Source organism: Chelonia mydas, chromosome 3, assembly GCF_015237465.2.
Source record: "Chelonia mydas isolate rCheMyd1 chromosome 3, rCheMyd1.pri.v2, whole genome shotgun sequence".
Lineage (NCBI taxonomy): Eukaryota > Metazoa > Chordata > Testudines > Cheloniidae > Chelonia > Chelonia mydas.
The window spans coordinates 88,037,052-88,058,810 of record NC_057851.1 but is presented as its reverse complement, the minus strand read 5'-3'; the positions used below and the strand labels follow the sequence as shown (position 1 = coordinate 88,058,810).

Here is a 21,759-nt window from a genome sequence, read left to right as displayed (position 1 = left end):
CAGTGGTAGCCAGTATATTACCCCTGGGGGAATTCTGCACCACTGCGCACATGCAGAACTCATGTCCCCTGCAGATTTCTTTGCCTCCCTGGAGAAAAATGACTTTCTGACAGGGAAACAAAGGGAAGCGGCAAGAGCAGTCTCACCCCCTCCCCAGCAGCCAGGTTTTTGTTCTGTGCACTCAGAACAGCTGGTGGAGAGGGAAATCACTGTGGGGGGAGAGGGAGCTGGGCTGTCGACACACTGGCCGGTGGCTCCTAACCTGTGCTGGGCTCAGTTGCTAGTCCTGGCTGGGCTGGGGGCAGGGGAGGATGGGACTTCCTCTTCCCCAGCAAGGAGCGGCTGGACCCAGGTCAGACCAAAAACCTCCCCTGGCTACAGAAAGCTCCGCACCCCCACCTCCTGCCCCCATTGCTCCTCAGTTGCAGGGGGGTGGGCGTCATTGTACGGGGAGCTGCTCGCCATACTTGGATCCCCCAAACAGAGACTTCCCTGCCAAACCTCATCCCCACCCTCTTGCAGCCTGAACCCCCTGCACATGAAACCCCACCCTGCCAAGCCTCACCCCCCCTGCATCTGGAGCCCTCCTGTACCCAAGCCTCACCTCCCTGCATCTGGAGCCCTCCTGCACCCAAGCCCCACCTCCCTGCATCTGGACACCCACACCTTAACCCAGACTACCCCCCACTGAGCTCCCCACACTCCAACCCACACCCTGACAAGCCCCATCCCCCCTGCACCTGGACCACCCCGATGAGCCCTCCAGATCTCCAACCCACTGAGCTCCAACCAGCTGCATTCAGACCTCACACTGCATCGAGACCCACTCTCCCAGCACCCAGATCCCACCACTGGGTCCCCTAACTAACACACCCTTGCTGAGCCCCAACCACCTTCACCTGGTCCCCCCTGCAGAATCCCTTTCCCCATGAACCTGTAACCCCTCAATGAGCCTTTGTATATCCACCCCCCCGACCTGCCTGCCCGCAGATTGCCCCACACAGAACCCTCTTGCCCCATATCTGGATCCCCCCACACTAAGCCCCTGCACACTAGGATCCTGTCAGGCTGAGCCTGCCTGCCTCACACCTGGATTCGGGGCCAGGGCTTGACATGCATGCAAGAATCTGTCCCTCTCACTTGCTATCTTGGTGCCTCTGGCATGGAGGGGAAGGGCACCGTGTTTCTGGGGCAGGCCCAGCCTTTGCGCAGTGTCAGGGTCGGGTGCAGCCTTACCACCAAGTCTGTCCTGGGGCGGGAGGGCTGCCCACCTCCGTGCAGCCAGTGGCCTTTGCTCCGCACTGCTGTGCTGGAGCCTCCACATTTATTTATTGACAAATAAAATTTGCAGAATTTTAAAATATTGTATGCAGAATTTTTATTTTTTTGGCACAGAATTCTCCCAAGAGTAGTATATTAAGTACATGAGTATGTTTGTGCATGTGTTTTGGTATGTGGCAATCTCTTTTTTTTTTAAAAAAAAATCCTAAATTCAGGAGACTGATGATGGGTTTCAAACCTGTTGGATGCAGGCATGCTTATAGAGCATTCATATCCAGATTACTAAAAGTTCCAAAGTGAACAGTTGAGCATACTTCCTTCGCAGCTGATAGCTGTGCTTGTGCTTAGTTCTGTCATTGGGGAATTTGTGTGGTATCCCTTCATGGTTTATCAATCAATAGAAATACTCAAGAGGCAGAAGGATCCAGAGAATTTTATACAGATTATTTGGATCTCCAAATTTCCATATAAATCTACCTGGCTCCCAGCTGTTCCTCTCCGCACGTTAAGAATTTAGTGATCTTGCTTAGATATCTTCTCACCTTTCTTAGTGGGAAGAGTGTAGCAAAGTAAGACAGGTATCACAAAGGACTGTTAAAAATATTTTGCCTGTTGGCTGCAATAATTTTCCCAAGTAGCATGTTGTTCCCTGGTATAAAACATCCTCCACGCATCCTGAGGTTTCAAGTATGCGCGTATTACAATTGTATAAAATAAATGTATTTAAAAAACAAAAACCCTTTATAACCTCTGTAGTGTCTTTTTAAAAAAAAGTTTTAATTCATTCCTTCGTCTTAAACCATCCTTACTTGACTGCCAAAGACATACAGAAGGGTTCGCACTTGGGGAACTGGCCTGTCTGTGCCAAGTATTGCTTCCTTTCCAATGAATAACATTACATAAATAAGGAAATTGGTCCAGATAGTGATCAGGAGGATGTGTATTCCAGTGGGTAGGACACTGGACTGGGATTCAGGAGACCTGAGTTCGATTCCCATCTCTGCTCCAAGTCTGCTGTGTGACTTTGGGCAAGTTGCTTTACTTTTTTGTGCCTTAGTGTCCTGATCTGTAAAATGGGGATAATATGCCTAGCTCTTGTCTAAAGTTCTTTGAGATCCACTGGTGAAGAGCACTATATAATGGGTAGTAGGTATCATGCATTAGGAAGTGGAAATTATTAGAATCTTTCTCCTTGCCTTAAGAAGCCTTCAGGGCCTGAATTTTGGTATTATCCAACTAGACCTTCCTGCCTCTGACGTCTCTTGCAAGGAAGGAAAACACTTTCACAGACAGACAGGATTGCCCTCAGATGGACCCACATATCGAACTGCTAGTTTTGTTAGAGACAAGTGTGTCTCAAGTACCCCTCATAATGTCAAGTGGAAGAGGTTTGCTATGTGAAGTGAAGCCAAACAGTTAGAAACTTTCACTTATTCCACACACAATCTGCTTAACTCTATTCCACACTTGTCAGAGTCCTAGTTGTATGGATTTTCTGTCAGAGGCCAAATTGGTTGCAATTTTTAGTCCATTATGAACCTGTGAAAGATTCAGACCAGAATTTTCAAGTGTCCTCTGATTTTGAGACATCTTAGCCTTGATTTTTTTAGAAGTGCTGAGCACCCAAAACTCCAGCTGATGTTAATGGGAGAGGTGGATGCTCAGCAACTCAGAAAAATCATGCCCAAGGTGGGTATAAAATAGTCTAGAAATTCTGGCCTAATTTCTAGGAGAAATTCTTGAATAATTGCTATTTGTGTAGTGCTGTAGGCTATACATGGCACTGTACAGAAATGAAATACAGTCCCTGCCCCGTGGAACTTGTAGTTTAACGATGTTCCTAGGATACTAAACTGTTTGGCTGGTAGTCTGAGGCCCAGATTGTTCCCCTATATGGTAATACCCTCTGCCCATCCCTGGCAGCAGGGTCAACTGCAGAGATAAGTAGTGACTAATTATTACATGTGCTAGATAAATTAGGGATGTGGAGATATTGACCGCACATACTTATCCCCTAACTGGATATAGTTCTGTTCAGATCTTGTTTAAAGATGGCTGTGTTTAGGAGATGACACCTGATAAATGAATTTACAGGCACTGGGAATTTTTGGCAGTTCTTTTGCCAGGACTGTTATTTATTATGCTAATCATAATGGTTTCATGGATTATCTTATGCTCCCACTCATTCACTTGTTTTAGCCATCTATTGTCTCTATCATAGGTATAGACTGGAAAATCTTTGGGGCAGAGATTCTTTATATTTTGTATGTACAATGCCTAAAACAATGGGGCCCTGATCCCTTATTGGGGTCTTTATGTGCTACTCCAGTGTTCAAAACTACTTATGGTAAATCAGCTATAACTCTTTCCTGACCTTTTTGAGTGCATGATTTTTTGGTCTTAATGTTTGTGCTTGCTTTTCACAATGAATAACTATATTTACATTTTTTGTGGTTATGCTGCTTTCTAGCTCAGAAGAGTGGATTGAAGAAATCATTTTAGCAACTTGTATCATACACAGCTTCAGAGAATAAAGAAAAAAAATCACAGCCGTTCACCCAGTAAAGCCCCTTTTGTCTCCAGAGTGTTTCAATAAAAAATGTTTGAATTTAAATGTAATGGGAAGATAATATGATCACTTAATAAAACAAGTGCTTCTATACTTAGGAAAGACAAACTTGTTATCTGTGGAAAATTCCAGGCACTATTGGTCTTCACATCCTATTAAGTGGCACCTAGAAGTGTGTTGTGCTCATAACATTTGCCAGAATATAAATGGAAGGGGTATCTGAACAAATTAATATTGGTGTTGGCTCAGACTTTAAAGGAATGACATCTCTCTTGCGTTTGTGTGTCATGGTTTTATTGTTAGGAGGTCAATATGCAGAAGGAGGTATATAATCAAGTCCACAACTCCGGGAATTCCTCTTTCGCGATGTAAGAGTGTGCTGGCTCAGAAGTGGCATAGATGAGAAAGTTGTGGAGCATAACGGAGTGCCTGACACCATGCCACAAATGAGACAACATTCTTGTGCCATGACAGAGTTACCCGTGACAGTGTGTATCTGTTATGTACCTTGCAAAACTGTATTGTCAGAGTTAATATTCTTTTCACTTGTTGGTTAGGTTTTTTTTTAGAGATCTTGTTATTGGTAAGAACACCACTGGTGCCATTCTTACAGTAGAACATGCCATGAGAGGAAAACTAATGTTCTCACCACCCACGTGGGTATCCGTAGCTCCAAGTGATACCTTTTTATCTAGGTATTCATACTGAACTCAGTACCATCGTGATGTGTGCAGCGTAAACACACAGATATGTAGATTAGTGGATGGATAGATTCTGAGCAAAATAAAAATTACTTGGATTATACACTGTATGGGGCAGCAGAGACCATCCTCATTATCTTTGCATAGTGTGTAGCACAATGGGGTGGGGACCACTATGTGCTGTTGTAACCCATGCCTGCTTGGTGTTACAGTCAGTCCCCTTCTAGTGGCACCTAGCCCAGCTAGAGATTGATGAATCTGCTATATTCTTGGTTAAGAGTCATGTGGCTTTTAGCTCATGCAGAAGTCCTACGGTCGATCCTGCCTGCCGACAACCAGGGTCTGTAGTGATACAAAAACTCAATAATAAGAATATTTTGAAAAATCAAAAATACTTTGAGTGGTCTCTGGATATCATTTTTATGTAAACACTTTTATTTTAAATGTTTCTGGGACATCAGAAATATTCAGCTATCACTCATCCGGCCTGGTAAGGAATATGGGATCAATATGCCAAGATAATTATTTGCAAATGGATGGTATGACGGGTTTTTCTGAAACCTTGGTCAAAACAATCAAACACGTAAGCCAAAACTTCCAGCACCCAATTCTAAACCAGAAATGCCAAAGATGCCCTTCAGTCCATTTTCTAGTAGAAACTAGCCAAAGGGATAGCTTTTGTGCAGTGAAAGTTAGGATCCATTTGCAGTTTAGTGTTCACCGATTCTTACAATCGGGAGCTGACCCCTACTTGTGGCTATCCAGACACTTTTGAGCAAGATGCTGTTATAGGGAGAACTCATTTCAGTGCAAGGGCTCCCTATGCACCCAGCTGTGCTTAGAGTTCAGATAGCTCATAGGGCCTTGCACAGGTCTCTTCACCGGGTAGGTTTACTCGGTTTATCGGGGGATTGCCTAATTCAACACAGCGAGGCCTAGCTGTATTTCCCTCCTGAGCAGTTCTTCACGTGGTTGCACACATCTATTCCAAAATGCCAGAGCCAGAGAATTTTTTGCAGCAGTATTTGTCGAGGAGACACATGTATCTTGCACCTCCTTATGGCCTCTTCGGAGGCTATATCAGGTCAGTGCCTTCCTGACCCGCTGACTTCCTTCTCACTGCTCATTGCCTGTGTCAGAGCCCACTGTGAGGATTACCTCATGGGTTTTCTTCTGTGTAGGTAGCTAATTAAGGAGAAAGCTAACCTGTCAACAGTTAGTTAGCAGTTCACACTTGTTAAGTGTTTTTTAATTCTTATTTTATACTTTCAAGTTTGTTTTAATAGTTGGTTTCGATGGTAGGCACCGGTGGTAGGAAGCACTCACTAGGCTTGAGGCACTGCTTATCGTGTGGGGTGTCTGTCGCTAATAGTGACCTCCATACATGGTACCTTTTATGCCTCTGTGAAGGGCACATTAAGATGTGAATGGCAGTGAAAATATTCGGGGGGGAGGGCGCGGTAGGGGACTGAATCTGCCCCTCACTTCCCCTGTGCAGCTGCTTCTGTCCTGTGGGGCTGGGCCTAGCTCTCTGCTCCGCAGCCCGTTGGCTCCAGGCACTTGTAGATTTGAAGGAGCCTACCGCAGTGTCATTTGCCACATGCAAATGCATGCAGGTGGGGCTCAGTCCTGCTGCTACTGGATGCAGGGTCTCAGGATCACTCCCTCCATAACATAAATGGGTTCATTGGCCTCACGTAGTCATGGAGCTGTTCGTGGTAGTGAGTACTATGTCCAGTAATAGGTGCCAGCAGTGTCAGACCCTAAGGGTATGTCTACACTATGAAATTAGGTCGAATTTATAGAAGTCGGTTTTTTAGAAATCGGTTTTATATATTCGAGTGTGTGTGTCCCCACAGAAAATGCTCTAAGTGCATTAAGTGCATTAACTCAGCAGAGTGCTTCCACAGTACCGAGGCTAGAGTCGACTTCCGGAGTGTTGCACTGTGGGTAGCTATCCCACAGTTCCCGCAGTCTCCGCTGCCCATTGGAATTCTGGGTTGAGATCCCAATGCCTGATGGGGCTAAAACATTGTCGCGGGTGGTTCTGGGTACATATCATCAGGCCCCCGTTCCCTCCCTCCCTCCCTCCGTGAAAGCAAGGGCAGACAATCGTTTTGCGCCTTTTTTCCTGAGTTACCTGTGCAGACGCCATATCATGGCAAGCATGGAGCCCGCTCAGCTCACTGTCACCGTATGTCTCCTGGGTGCTGGTAGACGCGGTACTGCATTGCTACACAGCAGCAGCAACCCATTGCCTTGTGGCAGCAGACGGTGCAATAGGACTGGTAGCCGTCATCGTCATGTCCGAGGTGCTCCTGGTCGCCTGTGTGAGGTCGATCAGGAGCGCCTGGGCAGACATGGGTGCAGGGACTAAATCTGGAGTGACTTGATCAAGTCATTCTCTTTAGTCCTGCAGTCAGTCCTATTGAACCATCTTATGGTGATCAGGCAGGTGATACGGATTGCTAGCAGTCCTATTGCATCATCTTCTGCCAAGCAGCCATGAGATGTGGATGGCATGCAGTCCTTCTGCACCGTCTGCTGCCAGCCAAAGATGTAAAAGATAGATGGAGTGTATCAAAACAAGAAATAGACCAGATTTGTTTTGTACTCATTTGCAAACCCCCGCCCCCCGTCTAGGGGACTCATTCCTCTAGGTCACACTGCAGTCACTCACAGAGAAGGTGCAGCGAGATAAATCTAGCCATGTATCAATCAGAGGCCAGACTAATCTCCTTGTTCCAATAAGAACAGTAACTTAGGTGCGCCATTTCTTATTGGAACCCTCCGTGAAGTCCTGCCTGAAATACTCCACCCCCTTTGTTGATTTTAGCTCCCTGTAAGCCAACCCTGTAAGCTGTGTCGTCAGTCGCCCCTCCCTGCGTCAGAGCAATGGCAAACAATCGTGCATCTGAGTTGAGAGTGCTGTCCAGAGCAGTCACAATGGAGCACTCTGGGATAGCTCCCGGAGGCCAATACCGTCGAATTGTGTCCACAGTACCCCAAATTCGACCTGGCAAGGCCGATTTAAGCGCTAATCCACTTGTCGGGGTGGAGTAAGAGCCCTTTAAGTCGAAATAAAGAGCTTCATCTTGTGGACAGGTGCAGGTTTACATCGATTTAACGCTGCTAAATTCGACCTAAAGTCCTAGTGTAGACCAGGGCTAAGATTGCATACATTGCAACTGTAATGGAGTGCTAAACTGTATTGTACAGATCAACCATTAGGTGATGCTGTGTGTCACATACCTCCTTAAAGCTCACAGTAGCTATTCCTGGCAGTGCATTAAAGAGTCTTATAGGGTTTACATCTGGTCGGTCTCTCTCTCTCTGGGAAGGAAGCTCTGTAGACAGTCCATATCTGGTACAGAAGCCAGGACTGCTAGTAGCAACCTACCGTGTACAAGGTGTACATGCAAAAAGAAAAGGAGGACTTGTGGCACCTTAGAGATTAACAAATTTATTTGAGCATAAGCTTTCGTGAGCTACAGTCCACTCCATCGTTGTACATGGTGACAACAACCCATTACACTCACTTAAAGCAAATGCCCATTTTGAGCTCTTTCTTGTACTCTTTAATTGGTGCATTTAGTGCAATACAACTAACCTTCAGAGATCCTAAGCCCTTACAGATGACTTGATTGATAAGTTGATATTTCCCTCTGTATTCCCCCTCATTTGGCTCATGTATCTAAAAATTTAAAAAGTTCAAAGTCCTACTGGTGAACATGTCTGTTAAGCCTCTAATTATTTTATGTCTCCTCTTCTTCCACTGTTGTTGTTCTGAAAATAAAGTATGGCTAAGCAAGTGAAAGTTAATTTCATCTTAATGAAAACAAAATAGTTTGTATGTTTCCGTCCTGTTACTTCGTACAATATATTTTTATATTTTCTCTCTCCTGGTTCTTTTCTTTCACTTTTATATTCTGAAATAAATCAGTGTGAATCATGTCTTATGCTTAATATACCATTCCAGTTCATGTCTAGGTAAAACATTAGTACTAAAAAAATTTCACTGAATGTTTTGGAAGAAATGTTGCTTTTACAATGCAATATAGTGTTGTGTACATTGTTACCTTTTCATATTTTTTTTCTATTCAAAGCCTTATTCTATTAGTTATTGAGTTGCTCACAAAAACAGCAATAGTAGCATTGTTGGTCACAAGCTGACCTAAGTAGCATTTTTCTTTTTAATATATATTTTTATTGAATAATGTTAAACAATTATACAATGGAATTCAAGAATATAGGTCCATATAATAGAGGCAAATTTGACCAACCTATCAAAGCAAAACAACTATTTATCACTATTAAATCTAAACAACAACTACAAAGACAGGACAAGAGGGAGGAAAAATACTTTAAACAGTATTTTATGTACTACTTTCTAAACTATATCACTTTAGAATCTGTTATGTACAGTCATACGAGATTAGTGCTCAAAACAATGTAACACTTAAAACTGGGAAATTAAACTTGTATTGTTTTTTGCCAACTTTAGACTCCAAATTGCCAGTGCTAATTTTGACTTCTGTGAAGTGGGGTACCAATTAATGCAGCTGTCATTCTAGCCTTTTGTTCTGCAGAAATCCCTTGTGTGCACATTCATATGGACCCTTTTGTAATTATTAGTGGGCATGTTTTACAGTATATGTGCTCCTTAAGTAGACACTTCGGTAGACACAGTGGGGTGAATTCTGCCCACAGCTACACCTGTACAATCCCAATCATAGACATTAGGAAGAAAAAGACCTATTAAGTCATCCTCACCATCTCTCTGCTAGGACAAGCTTATTCTCTATTTTCTCTAGAGTTTTTTGTCCAACGTAGTTTAAAAAAAAAAAAAATTAAGTGATTTGGTTTCCAGCACTTTCTTTGGGAGACTTTTGCACTACCTATTATATCTCACTGTCATTAGGTTTTTCCTGGTGTTAGCCTACATTTTCGCTTCTGTAATTTCATCACACTACTTAGTTGTGCATGGTGCATGCACCAATTAAATAATTTCCTTCTTTCCATGGAAATAGTTACAGACTGTTACGTCTCTCCAAACTATGCATGTGGTCTCTTAATCCTTCCTCATAAATCAGTCCTTTCGGGTCCCAGATCTTTTTGGTTGCCTTTCTCCAAACTCCCTTCAGTACCTCAATATCTTTCTGTTATGTGGTGCCCAGAACTGAACATAGTATTCCACATGGGTTCACACCAGAGCTATATATAAAGAGGTTATCCTCTTCTTCTCTCCTCCATAATGTGATGATTTTGTGTATGGAGCCCAAAACTGCATTAACCTTTTTTTGCAGCCACATTATATTGCAAATGTGTCTAATTTTTATTGTCCATTTTTAACCCACGATCTCTCTCATAGCTGCTTTCCAGGTTACATCCTCACATCAAGTATACGCATTTCCCAAGTTGTATTAGGGCGCATTTTTCCAAGCTGAATTTCATTATTTCCTGTTGCTGTTTTCTGATCTTTTGGATGACTCACTTTTCTTCTTCACTTAATAAAGATGTTAAAGAAGACTGGACTTAACAGCAGTCTCTGCAGAGCTCCACTAGATACTATTGACTTCAGTAGGGTTGCATGGTTATAATTTAGGACAAACTGTGACCCAGAGTGTGCTGGATTTGCAGAGGCATTAACAGATTTTATCACCCCTTAGGGTTTGTATACATGGAACATACACTAGAGGGATGTGATTTGCATGTTGCATGTTAACTGGCCCATATAGGTCCTGCTAGTATAAACTAAAAGTTCCCTAGTGTGCACTGATATGGTGCTGTTTGAAATAGCAGTGAAGAGTGGTGGCACAGACTTCAAGTCGGGCAGTACACACACACACGGGATTCTGAGTACATACTTGCATTGCTAGCTCCACATCTACGCTGCTAATTTTAGCAGTGCTAGTGCAGGTAAAGCCATGTAGGTATGTCTGCTTGAGCTACAGTCACACCTCAGATTGCAGTGTAGACATACCCCTAGTCTTTCCTGTTAAGAATTTAACAAATATGTTGCTAAGTGGCGGCACATTTATCCTTGTATAGCAAAGGCGCTAGGTTCAGTGAAATAGTAGTTGGTTAGAATTCAAACACTGCAAGTCAGGATTATTGCATTCTGCTCCTCGTTCGGTCACTGACTTCTGTGTGACTTTGGGTGTAAGTCTCTGAACTTCTCTGTGCTTCATTTTACCCATCAGCAAAATAGGTATAGTAGTTCTCTACATTACAGTGGTGTTGTGTTAAAGAGCAATTCCACTCCTATATGCTTAGCCTGAGTAAATGGATCGATCATAGAATATCAGGGTTGGAAGGGACCTCAGGAGGTCATCTAGTCCAACTCCCTGCTCAAAGGAGGAACTATCCCCAATTTTTTGCCCCAGATCCCTAAATGGCCCCCTCAAGGATTGAACTCACAACCCTGGGTTTGGCAGGCCAATGCTCAAACCACTGTGCTCTCCCTCCCATGGCTGAGAAGAGGTATGGGCAGGTGACAGGCGGAATGGTGTTAAAGAAATCCCCGCACGCTTTTTGCTTCAGACTATGGAGCAGCCACGGAGCGGAGCTAAATCAAATCCACTACCAAAGCCCTAACCTTACCCTGCCCAGAGGAGGAGAGAACAGAAGTGTCTCTCTGCAGGAATAGAGCTTCCAGCCTTACTTCCCTCCCCCCCGCCCACTCTAACCCTTTTAGGTTGATATGGGAACTGTTGTGGAGTTGAGGTGCATGCCACACAGGTTTATGGTTTGCTCCTCCTCCTAACTCCTACACCACCCCCTCCTTACCTCCCTCCCCCTCCAAAAAAAAAAAAAAAAAAAAAAAAAAGAAAAAGAAAAATCCTGCTACTCTTGTGCAGCAGAGCTGCACCGGTTCCATCACCTTGGCCCCTCTGCAGAGGGGGGTATCATGCCCTTACATGATGATGTCTGTAAATTACATTGTTACAGAGGGGCTATGTACAGTCCATAAAAAGTGTAGGGTTTTGAAACAGCTGTTTGGACTGCAAGCAACTGGTCAGAAGTGTCATTCACTTAAACAATATAATTTTGGCTTCTTGCTGGTTGTGCGAAACAGTAGTGGGCAGCTGGAAACTTTACTGTTGTAAAGTAGAACTTACTTATTAAAATACAACTTTCAGGGAAGATTATATGAAAAATCATTAACTTTTTTTTCAGCATAGGCCCTCAGCATTTTGGCCCCATCTAATTATATGTGCTGAGCTACTCAGTGCTTTCTGAGGCAAAAAGCATGAGCATGGTTGAGGAGGAGATTTTAATATTGTCATTGAAAACTGGACCCCAAATACTGCTTGGTTAAATTATCTGAATGTTAATATCTTGGGAGTCTAGAGAGAAATTCTTTTCCCACTGTTAGAAAACATGATGGTATCGGTCAGTAATTTGTGTCCGAGCAATAAATATTTTGCATATAAGCCAGTACAGCAAAGATTTTTTTTTTTCCAGCAACTAGCTGTGTCTCAGCTGTGACTTGAAGGATTGCCAGGTCCTGAAAGTCAAGGCCAAGCCCTTGTTCAAAAACAAGCTAGTGGGGCTTTGGATGTCCGTGTGCAAAGGATACTGTTTTAACTGAACAGATGTTTTCAATCTGAGTTAGATATGCTTGGAAGAGGTGCCAGCTAGCAAAAATAGTCATGTTTTCTAGGGGCAGTTGGAAATGAATGCTGGGTGTTTCAGACGGGCATCTTTTCTCGTTGCAGTGGAGGGTGACGGTGTTTGAAGTGGGAACGTGTTGTTGGCTTTACTGGATATGCTGTTAAAAACAAACTGTATTCTCATTACATGGTTTGAGGGCTTGAAAGGACAAAAAGTTCTCAAATGTAATTGGACCACCTGTGTTTCTATCATGGCACAATTCAAACTATTTAGAAAGCTGTTGAGAGTATTCAACACCATGTGCTCTAAATGAGTGAAGTGAACCTTTGTTATTCTGGGCCCTATTAAAGTATTTATAGCACAGAACAAAAAGGATACAAGAAATGGAAAAATAATTTGTCAGTTTGGAATGACCAGTAAAAACACCTAGGTTTGATAGGTTTCATAGAAAATTATGATGCTCTCTAAACATTGTGTACATCTATGAGAATGGATATGTTCCAATAGCAGAAAGTTTGTTTGTGAAAGTCCTGTAAATAGACCTTTGGTACTGTATGTACATATATTGACACATCCCCCATTATATAGCAATTATTTGGCAAATCATTAATCATTATATATTTAACTTTCCAGTGTGTATTCTGTCTTGTTTTCAAGTGGCATTGACAGGTCACTGACAGACGCTGCACATGGTCGTTTTACTCTGTGAAGTAGATTTTGTGTTGCTTTTTGCTTGCACATTACTACATTATTTTGTAAAGCTATTTTTGCAGTGGATTTATGTAGTGGACTTGTTTTGAAATATTCAGCTAGAAAAATATATGGAAGCTTCCATATAATTTTCAAATAAAAGGGGCAGGATTTAAATTACTTACTTTAATCTCTGCCTCCCCCCCCCCCCCCCCCCCCTTTTAGGTGCTTTTCTAAAGAGTAGGGAGTTGCACGCTTTGTAGCTTGTGTAATCTTAGCTCATTGCACACACCAGGTGCTCCTTGCATTTCTCCATTCCTCTCCCACAAGCTCACTGTGCCAACATCTCTTTTCAGGGACTCCCTGCAACTCTCCCATACCAGGGTCCCTCATCCCTCCCCCATAGTAGCATCTCTGTGTGCCCCTCCATCCTTGCTTTTCCCCATACCTTCCATTCCCCTCTATGCCAGAGGGCTCTGTGTGCCTGTTTCCTCCCATAGTAGAATTTTCCATCTTCCCTGCCCCCCATGGCAGAGACTCTATGTAATCCTTCATTAAACCTTAACTCCTTCATCCCCATGCCGGGGTCCCCCAACATCCCTCACCCACCAGGAGTTCTCCATGTATGCCTCCATTCCCTCTCCCCCCTCCACCAGATATCTTTTTTCTCTCTGGGAAAGGAATAAAAATATGAGACGGGAGTATTGTTATGCTATAAAGTGTAATGGGTGCCATCAACCACTTCTTTGATCTATAGACAATTGGAGATGTGCTTGAGGCTTGGTGTGCTAAAGACCTGGCAGAAAATTCATGTGCCCCCATTTCACCCTTTTCAGGTTTTTGATTTCTCCTGGGATCAATAGGGTGCTGGTCATTGGTGCCTAGAACATTCCCTGAAATTTCGGACTTGATTGGATGTGGCATTCAAAAGTTACCTCATTACGGGCAGACAGACAAACTGAAATGCCATTGAGTTGTGCATAAGGCTGTCTAAATTTGGCCAACATGTTCATTCTCATTGGTCAGTATAAGAGCCAGAACTTGCCTTGTTCAAGCAATGATATGACATTTATATTCATTTACAGTCTTAATTTATATATAGTCATTTCATTATGCAAAATATTTTAGGAGAGAAACTGAAGAATAGTTTTGCTAGTTGAAAGTACAAGAGGAACTTTATGTAAAATTGCCCTCGTTGGAATCTGGTCAGCATACCCATTCCCTTGTAAAAAGTGTTTTAAGATCTTTGACTGCAGTTGCTCAGAGTCTTTTTGTTTTATGTCTCCTTTGGAAGATATGCCCAACAATTTAAATAATGATCATTATACCTAGCTCTTACGTAGCATTTTTCATCAGTAGATCTCAAAGTGTAGATCTTCACAGTAGATCTTCACAAATTCTGTGTCATGCCTATTGCTTATGGGGCCAGATTCGAACTAGCAGGGCTCATCTACACCAAGAAGTTAATTCGGATTAAGGTAGGGTACAAATGAAAATTGCATAGCTATTCCAGATAAACTTCAGGTTATTTTATTCCAAAATAAGAGAATCCACACAGGGAGTTAATCTGGAATATCTATTTCAGAATAATTCCCCATGCAGACAAGCCCTTAACTCTTTTGATGATGCCAGACCCTGCCATCCTGTGACAGAATATGCAGACAGGAAGTTGCCTCCATTCAACTTCCCTTCCTTTTACTCAGACACTCAAGGGAACATCTGTAGACTGGCTGTTTTGGAGACAGGAGGGAGAGAATGCCTTTGGGAAGGCTAGACTCCATACCATAGGCGTCGACTCTGTGGGTGCTCCAGGGCTGGAGCATTCATGGAAAAAAATGTGCAGGTGCTAAGCACCCACTGGCAGCCAGACCCCTCGCCCCCGCCAGCACCTCCTGCCCGCTGGTGGCCCCGCTGATCAACTCCTCCCACTCACTCTCAGCGCTTCCTGCCCGCCATGGTGAACAGTTTTGCGGCATGCAGGAGGCTCTGGGAGGAAGGAAGAAAAGTGGGGATGGGGCATGTTCAGGGGAGGGGGTGGAACTGGCCGGGAAGACATGGGGTGTGGGTGGGGACTTGGGGGAGGGTATGGTGGGGGCGGAGCTGGGGGTTGAGCACCTCGTGGGCCCAGAGGAAGCTGGCACCTGTGCTCCACACCCATGTCATGTGACTGGATTGAACCTCAAACTTTGGAGAATCTGTTAACACTTATTTTCTGCTTATATTAACTTATTTTTGCTTTCTTTTTATAAACCTTGTCCCTCAAGCAAAAGACCTTGCTGACTGCAACTGTATTTTTTGTTCCAACGATTTATTCCACCAGTTGACACACTGTCATTAATGAAATAGGCTGCTGTATCACACAGCAAGAGTTGTGATCTCAGCGTTGACAATTTCATAGCTATGCAGTGCGTGGGACACTGAATCAAGATATCAAACTAATGAGTTTTCTTAGGAAGGCAGAGAATCCCTGGCTCTGAGAGGCAGGGAAAGGTGCTAAAATAGGGAATCTGATCTGGTAAGATTCAAGATTGTTTCCTCTCTCTGTCTGATTGTAGCCTAAAAGGGTCCAGTAGCTGGGGTAGGAGGCAGGCAGCTCTGTAATGGGAGAACCAGCAAAGGAAATGCTATATGCCACCAAATATGGCCACCTTTTACTGATTTTTATTATGCAATCCAGCCTCTTGTCATTGGTACAACTAAGTTTTGTAAGGCATGCTTTGTTTGACCATGCAAAACAGATTCTGTTAGTGTTTTTGCATTGGGCATAACATCCCCTGCACCAGACCTGGAAAAAAATTGTTGGAGGGGATGATGGGACAGTGATTTTAGGATCTTGTGAGAAGCAAAGACTAATGAGAGGGAGCTGGTCTGACTTAGATTGAAAGGCCAATATCCACCCAGGGCCTCAAAGATTCTTGACTTTTGTAACTTATCAAAATAAATGTGTCTCAGTACCTTTTTAAAAATTTTATTAAGCCACTTGAAAATAAAATCAAGAAAACACATCACCAAAATGAATATTACTAATAATAAATCAAACTAAAAAGAAAACAATGCAACTTTCAAATCAATACCAAATCAACTAGTTAAATCATCAAATTAAATACTAAAATTTGCTAATCTTTGTCACAGGTCCTAATGAGCACCCCTCTCAGCCACGCACTAGGACTGATGGGAGGACAATCCAGCCCTCTGTGTGCTGAATTTAAACCCAATTTATATATATTTTAAAGGTACATATATTCATGGGGATTACATAATTTTTTTCATGCAATTCATTGGAGGTGAAATCTAGTGGTTGGCTGAAGGATGATAAAATGATATTTGAAGATCTCAAGATGCCAAGGGCTAGATTCACACAGGGGATTTAGGCCTTGAAACACTTAACTCCAAGGTGCCCGGCTGCCTAGTGAGAGTCATAGCTCCTAAGCAGGCACCCAGGCTCCCATATGTTTTATGAGGAGAGTTAGACACCTAAGAAAGGGATCCACAGAAGCCAGCAAGTTGAATGGGGAGCCTCCGAAGATAGCAGAGCGAAATGCAGAGGAAAGGAGCAGGACTTAGGGCCCAGATCCACAAAGGTACTTAGGCACCTACATAGCTGCTGGAACTAGGGCTGCTGGGGGTATGTGGAAGCACCCCCTGGCTTGAAGTGGTTTCCGTCGTGTACAGAGTTTTTACAGTTTGGTTCAATTGCTCTCAGCACCCCCACTATACAAATTGGTCGAGCACCCTTGGGCACCTAACTCCCTTTGATCTGGTACCTGACTAACAGGCCAGAAGGAGGCACCCGTCTCCACTCTGGATTCCCAGCCATGAACCCTCTCCTGGAGTTAGGTACTTAAGCCAGTTCAGCCCTTTTTTGAGAGGTGGGGAGAGAAAGATACTTTCTCTCCCTGTTGTAGCCAATAGCCCAGTGGCTAGGCACTCCCCTGGTATGGGGAAGAACTGTTTTCAAACCCCTGCTATGTCTGATTTGGAGCAGGGATTTCACCCCAGGTCTCCCACATTCCAGCCAAGTGCCCTAACCACCAGCCTATTGGGCATTCTGGAACACGGTCTCTCTCCTGTTGGAGTTGTTCCTCTATATAAATATTCATTGGGCCAGAGAGAGAGAGAAAGTGAGAGACTGACTCTATAGTCTGGCAGTTAGGGCATTTCCTGGGATATGGGAGAGTAAGGTTCAAGTCTCTGCTTCAGTGAATATTTAACTATTTATACAAATTATACAGCTTCATCAGGAGAGAGAGAGATACCCCAGAATACTCAATAGCCTGGGGCACTCACCTGCATGCAGGAGACCTCGGTTCAAGTCCGTGCTTCAAATCAGGCAGTATGCAAATTCAAACCTTGGTCTCCCACCTCTCCCATAGGAGCATACCCTAACCACTGGAGCTATTGGGTACACCGCAACACATACTCCTACCTGCCCTCAACATTGCCAACGTGCACATCCCCACAGCCACAGAAATTCCCAAACTGCTCACCCCCAGCAGGCTTCTGTGCAGGTTAGGCATGCTCAGAGCATGTCTGGGATTGGCTCTGCTGGGGAGATCGGTGGGGAAATGCCTAGTTTGAGGATCTCACCAGGGCTTAAGCTGCGCATCAGGACTTGTGCAGCTTTTTGTGCATGTACACCAGAGGGAATGTTGGGTGCCTACGGGGTTAGGTGGCAGCTGATCAATGATTTTGTGAGTGTTAGTGGTGCCTAAAATGTTGGAGTCAGGCACCTAAGTACCTTTGTGAATCTAGTGCCAAGTGCTCTAATACAGTGGTTCTCAACCAGAGGTACACAGAGGTCTTCTGGGGTACTCAACTCATCTAGATCAGTTTTTCTCAACCTGTGGGTTCCAACCCCCAGGGGGATCATGGGATAGGTTTAGGGGGCTCCCGAGTGCAGGGCCGGCATTAAGAGATGGCAAGCAGGGCAATTGCCCAGGGCCCCACGCCACAGGGGGCCTTGCAAAGGTAAGTTATATGCTTCAGCCCCGCTGCCTGGGGCTCGGGCTTCAGACAAGGCTCACAAATGAAAAACAGGCTCAATTATCACACTGAAATGTAAATACAATATTTATATTGCAATCAGTTTATTTTATAATTATATGGTAAAAATGAGAAAGGAAGCAATTTTTCCTTAATAGTGTGCTATGACACTTTTTTGTATTTTTATGTCTCATTTTGTAAGCAAGCAGTTTAAGTGAAGTGAAACTTGGGATATGCAAGATAAGGGGTTACAGTAGTCTGGAAAGGTTGAGAACCACTGCTCTAATACCATCAGGAAATCTTTTGATTCTGCTCAAAAAAACTGCAGCAAGTGCATAAAAATGTGTATCAAATTTTCAACAGTATTTCCCTTAACCACAATATTTGATCTCTTAATGGCCTTTTTTCCTCCAGCTCTAGTTTCAGAGGATATTGCCTTAACAATACTTTCAGAGTAATCTAAGATGAGTTTGAAAATGGGATCTTTTGGATCAAAGTTTCTTTGCTTTTTTAAAAAAAGTTAACTTTACTGTATGCTTAATTCTTTGCTCAGTTTTCCTTTAAGTAAAACTGCAAAATTAAATACAAGAATGTTTTATGTTTCAGAAAGAACTTTACAGTTGAAACTCATAGAACACGGAAAAAATTCTTACAATTACTGTTCTTTGAACTAATCTATATCATTTTTTAAAATGCAGGTTCTGACTGGGTCGTCTCGTCAAGGTTACACAGGTACAGGCTATCAGGATTTCAGTAATTGGGAATCCCTTATGAAAATCAAAGAAGGGTTGCTAAGACAGAAAGAAATTGTGATTGATCGGTGAGTAATCCTTTCTTGTCTTCAATTGCTGTGTTAAGTAATAGACCAGATTATTGACATAGAAAGTACTATAGATGTTGACTTTCAGAACGACCTGGTTCAAAGAAGGTTTTTAGGACTCAGTCGTGCAAAGACTCATGTACAAACGGGACTAGTCAGTGTGTGCAGTTGTGTGCGCGTGCGTGCCTTTGCAGGATCAGGGACATAGTGTAATTTGTCTGTCTTTTCATTGACATTGGTTGAGAGAAAGGCAAATGAGATCATTGTCTAGGACTGTTGCCCCTAAGATTACAAAAAACAGATCTTTAAGAAGCTGTCTGTAAAACCTTAATTTTCCTTTTTTCAGGCTGAACAATTCCTTGAAAATGACTTGGAGGACAAAAATTGGTTATTTGTAACCCATTCTTGAGATTTTTCCCTATAAAAAGTTAAAGGGGGGGTGAATGCTACAGTTGTTCAATGATATAATCAAACCAAGCTCTTAAAGATTTGAGAAATTGGCACCATAGAGTTATGCAAATGGTAAAAGTGCATTCAAACATTCCTATGTGTTATTCAGAGAATGATAAATCCAGAATAAATGTCTAGATAAACACTTCCTTATAATCAGTGGTATGAAACAATCAGAAGAGGACCGTGATCAAGACAGGGTGGGTGAGGTAATATATTTTATTGGACAAACTTCTGTTGTTGGGAGAGACAAGCTTTTGAGCTTACACAGAGCTCTTCAGGTGTGAGAGACTAAGGCCTGGTCTACACTACACGGTTAAATTGGTGTAAGCTACCTTGTGTTGATCTAGCTGTGAAAGTGTCTTCACTTAAATTTGGCTCCCACCGACATAAGTGCCTCTCTATACTGATTTAGTAACAGCACCTCTCCAAATAGCGTAGAGTCATAGTTGATGTAATTAGGTCAATGCAGTGTCAGTGTTGACACCGTATTGTTTACATTGACTGTTGGTGGGCTTTCAGGAGCTGTCCCACAATGCCCGACACTGACATTACAGTCGATACAAGTGTTCCTGGTGAGGACATGCGCTGCCGACACAAGAAGCCAAGTGTGCATACACACAAGCGATTGAATAACTGCGTTGGTTGTGTGTCAGCGTCAGCTGGGTTGACATAATTTTGTAGTGTAGACATGGGCTAATTCAAAGTGTCACTGCTAAATACAAGAAGAACAGGAGTACTTGTGGCACCTTAGAGACTAACCAATTTATTTGAGCATAAGCTTTCGTGGGCTACAGCCCACTGCATGCAGTGGAAAATATAGTAGGAAGATTTTATATACACAGAGAACATGAAACAATGGGTGTTATCAGACACACTATAACGAGAGTGATCAATTAAGGTGAGCTATTACCAGCAGGAGAGAAAAAAAACCTTTTGTAGTGATAATCAGGATGGGCCATTTCAAGCAGTTGACAAGAATGTGTCAACTGCTTGAAATGGCCCATCTTGATTATCACTACAAAAGGTTTTTTTCCTCTCCTGCTGGTAATAGCTCACCTTAATTGATCACTCTCGTTATAGTGTGTCTGATAACACCCATTGTTTCATGTTCTCTGTGTATATAAAATCTTCCTACTATGTGGCACCTTAGAGTCTATTTTTCACTGCATGCATCCAATGAAGTGAGCTGTAGCTCACGAAAGCTTATGCTCAAATAAATTGGTTAGTCTCTAAGGTGCCACAAGTACTCCTGTTCTTTTTGCAGATACAGACTAGCACGGCTGTTACTCTGAAACCTGGTAAATATAAGGTTTGAACAGATTGTTTAGTGTAAATAGTTAACACATTTGAAGGGACCATTCAAAGTGAAGTGGCCTGTTAACACCTCTCTAGTCATAGAGAGAAAAGGAGAGGGGGAAAAGCAGCTAGGGTGGTGGTGGTGGTGGGTTACAGATTTGTAATAAGCCATAAATCCAGTGTGTCTATTCAGACCATGATTTTTAGTATCTAGGAAAGTTATGAGTTTAAGCTACCAGGCTCCTCATTTGACAGTGTTGTGCAGGTTTCGTTTGAGGATGAGGACTGATAGCTCAGATGCAGAGTGATCACTTTGTGAAAGGTTTCAGGGGGTAGCCGTGTTAGTCTGTATCAGCAAAAACGACGAGGAGTACTTGTGGCACCTTAGAGACTAACCAATTTATTTGGGCATAAGCTTTTGTAGGCTAAAACCCAAGGTGTTCACCTATAGGTGATATGGACGTTTTATAACTTTTATAATTTTTCTGAGACAGTTTATTCAAGAGCATAGTGATTGTCTGGTTTCACTCATGTAGTTGCTAATGGGGCATTTAGTGCATGGGAGGAGGTACACCACATGTTGTGATATGCATGTGTAGGGCCCGTGAATCTTGAAAGGTGTGTTGTGGGGGTTGTTGATCATTGTAGCCGTGGAGAAATGTCTGCAGATTTTGCATCTGTTGTTTTGACAGTGTCTGGTTCCTCTTTGCGTTGGTGTGCAGCAATCTGCAGTTGAATGTTACCTTCTAGGTTTGTAGCAGTTTCTGAAGTTTTTGATGTTTGGCTGAATGAAGCTTTGAAAGACAAAATGTGCTTTTAGGGAAAAATCTAAGTTTAATGAAGCTCATGTTAAAGGAACAGATGTGAGCTTGAGTCATGAAGTTTGGATCTGAATGTCAAAGAGCATTTGGATACTGGGTTTTTGGTTTTTGTCCATCTCTAATAATGGACTCTTGCCTCTGAGGAGCTGGTAAAGGTGTGTAGGCTATCCTAATTGTGAAGTGTTTGAAACCTCGCATTAACAATTGGTGTACAGAACATAGATAATTATATAAGATAGAGATTGGCCAACTACAGGAATGATGGATGTTTGTTATGGAATATTTTACTGCTCTGTTATTTAATGCCAATGACTCTTTTCTTCTAATGCATTTGTGTAGCTCAGCTGGACACAACTTTTTGAACCCAATAGAATTATGTCCCATACGTAATCTGTTCAAGTGGGCTGACTCATTTTAGTCTTTGACTGCTACAAAGAGGAAAATAGTATGTACCATTTTCTTTGAGCCACTATCCTCGTTAATAGAATATGATAGTTTAGATTACAGCATGTAGTATCGTTCCTGGAG

At 42.9% G+C, this 21,759-nt stretch overlaps 1 protein-coding gene across 5 annotated transcripts in view; it reads left to right on the top strand.

The window, feature by feature from the left end:
- CEP85L (centrosomal protein 85 like) overlaps positions 1-21,759 on the top strand; it is a 315,053-nt gene that overhangs the window by 172,537 nt on the left and 120,757 nt on the right. For all 5 annotated transcript variants that reach the window (XM_043542848.1, XM_043542845.1, XM_027819166.3 and 2 more), the window contains one exon: positions 18,540-18,661. In XM_043542848.1, the coding sequence (XP_043398783.1) occupies positions 18,540-18,661 (122 nt within the window). The remainder of the gene's footprint in view (positions 1-18,539; positions 18,662-21,759) is intronic.